The 2,741-nt window shown below is 34.3% G+C and overlaps 1 protein-coding gene across 1 annotated transcript; it reads left to right on the top strand.

Annotated features, from left to right (window-relative positions):
- Positions 1-658: 658 nt before the first annotated feature.
- LOC103432350 (cysteine-rich and transmembrane domain-containing protein WIH2) lies at positions 659-2,310 on the top strand. Its single transcript, XM_008370539.4, has 3 exons — positions 659-990; positions 1,146-1,320; positions 2,066-2,310. The coding sequence occupies exons 1-3, from the start codon at positions 939-941 to the stop codon at positions 2,109-2,111; spliced, it is 273 nt and encodes a 90-aa protein (XP_008368761.1). The 5' UTR covers positions 659-938; the 3' UTR covers positions 2,112-2,310.
- Positions 2,311-2,741: the final 431 nt, after the last annotated feature.

The following is a 2,741-nucleotide window of genomic DNA, read 5'->3' as shown; positions in this document are numbered from 1 at the left end:
AACTTGTATATCAATATATCCACTTAAATCTATCTATTATATTAAGAGAACCCTCCTTGTCAACTTTTTGCCATTTTTTTCCAATTTTGCCCTCACTTTTTTATACACAATGTTGACATGAGGAGGGCAAAATAGTAATTTTTTATCTTTTGAGAAAATGACAATCATATCCTCATTTTTCCTATTTTACCATCACATTTGATACACAATATTTACATAAAAATGACAAATTGGTAATTATGTAATATTAAGAACTAATCACACTCTTTAAAAAAAACAAAAAAGAAAATGAAATTGTTCACACACAAGTGTGTGCTTATCTTCTAGTAGATATTTTAAACAAACCTATGCTATTTGGATAATTGGATGCATGTACAAAACAAATCTCCCTTTGGTTTCCTTTCCTTCCCCAGTAAAGACCTAAATAAAGGAAATGGATCATTTTTGGATTTCTTCCACCTAATCCTCCTTATCAAACAATTCAGATTTTTAAAATTTAATCAAATGACTAAAGTTATTATAACTTTTAGAATGCATCCGTTTTTATAGTCGTTGAATTAAATTTCAAAAATTTAAATTTTTTAATAAGAATGATTAAGTGGAAGAAATCCCTGATCCCTTTCCCCAAATAAAAACCCACCTCCCAATTCCCATGTCCCCATTCAACATTTGCAGCCTTTCTAATTTTTTTATTGGATAAAAAAGAATTAAAAAAAAAAACAAATAACGTATTTAAAACGAACATCCGACACAGCCTGTCGAAAACCAACCTCCTACGCCTCCTCCTCCCCTCTCCTCTCTCTCTCTCCATCCATTTATAACTTTTCTCAACTTATTGCAGAGGCAAAAGAGCAACAGCCCCTGGAACAAAAGATAAAAATTCAAAAAAAAATTTCTGGGTTTTTTGTTTTTTCTTACTTTTAACACCGCCAACAACAATGAGCTACTACAACCAGCAGCAGCCCCCTGTTGGTGTTCCTCCACCTCAGGGTAAGTAGATTTCCATGTTTGGGATTTTTCTTAATGTTATTTAGATCTGTATAAAGAGTCGAAGTAGTTTGATGAAGTTTTGAATTTTGTGACTTGGTTTTTGTTCTGATTTGTGTTTTTGCCACTTTTGTTTGTGTAAATTGGAATTGGAGTAGGTTATCCACCGGAAGGATATCCTAAAGACGCTTATCCACCGCCGGTATATCCACCGCAGGGATACCCTCCACCTCAGGGGTACCCCCAAGGGTACCCTCCTCCCTACGCCCCTCAGTATGCCCAGCCTCCCCCCCAACAACAACAAAGCAGCAGCAGTGGCTGTATGGAGGGCTGGTATGTAATTTCCTTCTTATTCTTCTTCTTCTTCTACTTCTTTACTTTCTGTATTTCGTTTTGTAAAATCTGTGAAACTGAGTTGAGTCTTGACTCAGATCTGGGTTGGTCTTGTTGAGTTTGGCACTGAGTCAACTCGGTCCCTGGTGGTTGTCTTAGTCAATCCTGTTTTACACCTTTTTTCTTGAAAGATGGGTTCACATGAATAGTCCTAGTCTTGGCCGGGGGGCGATGACTTTTGTTCCCAAATTACCCTTTTTCATGAAGATACTTACCAAACGGAAGAAGATATTTATTTAAATAATCACGATTAAATCACATCAATATTTTATATTAATTTTTTATAAAAAAAAAAGGACAAAAAGAATACAACACGAATCCACTGTGACATTGTAAACTAATAATATAATGCTGATTGAAAAAATTAAAACACATAAGATTACATTCTTTGCTTAGAAGAATGCATTCCATTAATTAGTCATTTTTATCTATTTATTATATCATTCTCGAAATTGAAACTCGTTCTATGTTATGTCATCAAAGTCAAGGGCAACCCAGTCATTTAAGTGGTGTTTGATGTTTTTGAGGTTGTACATACGACAATAATCTTCTGTAGTACACCTATAGAATGTTGTCGTTTCTAGACAGGGAAAGTACCTCACTGTTCGTTTTTTTTAAGCTGCACTGCATTTCCCAATGTGTAATACTTTTCCCAACTTGTTATCCGATTTTATGAATGTTGCAGTTTGGCTGCTCTGTGCTGTTGCTGTCTGCTCGATGCCTGCTTTTGATTGGAGTTCTCGATCAAAAATATGAAGTGAAAAGTGAAGTCCATTTGATTGGATTGTGAATAAAATTTGATTCCCTGATTTGGGTTGTCAAATTTTTCTCTGTTATATTGGCTGTTTTTCATTTTTTTCCTTTTCGATTGTGAACAAAATTCGATTCCCAGTTTTTTTATATATAATATGAACTTCTGCTTGAATGTTACATTGGTTTATATCTTCTATGCGCTTAGCTTATTTCATTTGAGTTCTCAATTCGAGTTGTGCTAGCTTTGTGCATGTGTGGCTGATGCTAGCATAATTCTTATCAAGGTGGACAAAAAATTTGGAAGTTGTTTACAGGAGTACAACATTGGACAACTATGATTTTTTGGAAGCTTATAGGTTTATGACTTTGTTCGGTTTTATTGAGGTGGTGGGTTGGATTTTGTTTTTTGGGATAAAAACAGCTGGAGGAATGTTTCTAGTGATGCTTTGGAAAATGGGAATAGGATTCTATCTGAATCTTTTTTATGGGAATCCTAGGATCAGTTTATTATATCCGTTCATCAGTCATCTTGCTGTCAGAAATTATTTCGAATTTTTTATTTAAAATTAAACACAAACAGTATATAATCAAAGTTGGTTACATGATGT

The sequence above is a fragment of the Malus domestica genome, chromosome 10, assembly GCF_042453785.1.
Source record: "Malus domestica chromosome 10, GDT2T_hap1".
NCBI lineage: Eukaryota > Viridiplantae > Streptophyta > Magnoliopsida > Rosales > Rosaceae > Malus > Malus domestica.
The sequence above is the reverse complement of the archived record's forward strand: the minus strand, read 5'-3'. Positions and strand labels throughout refer to the sequence as shown.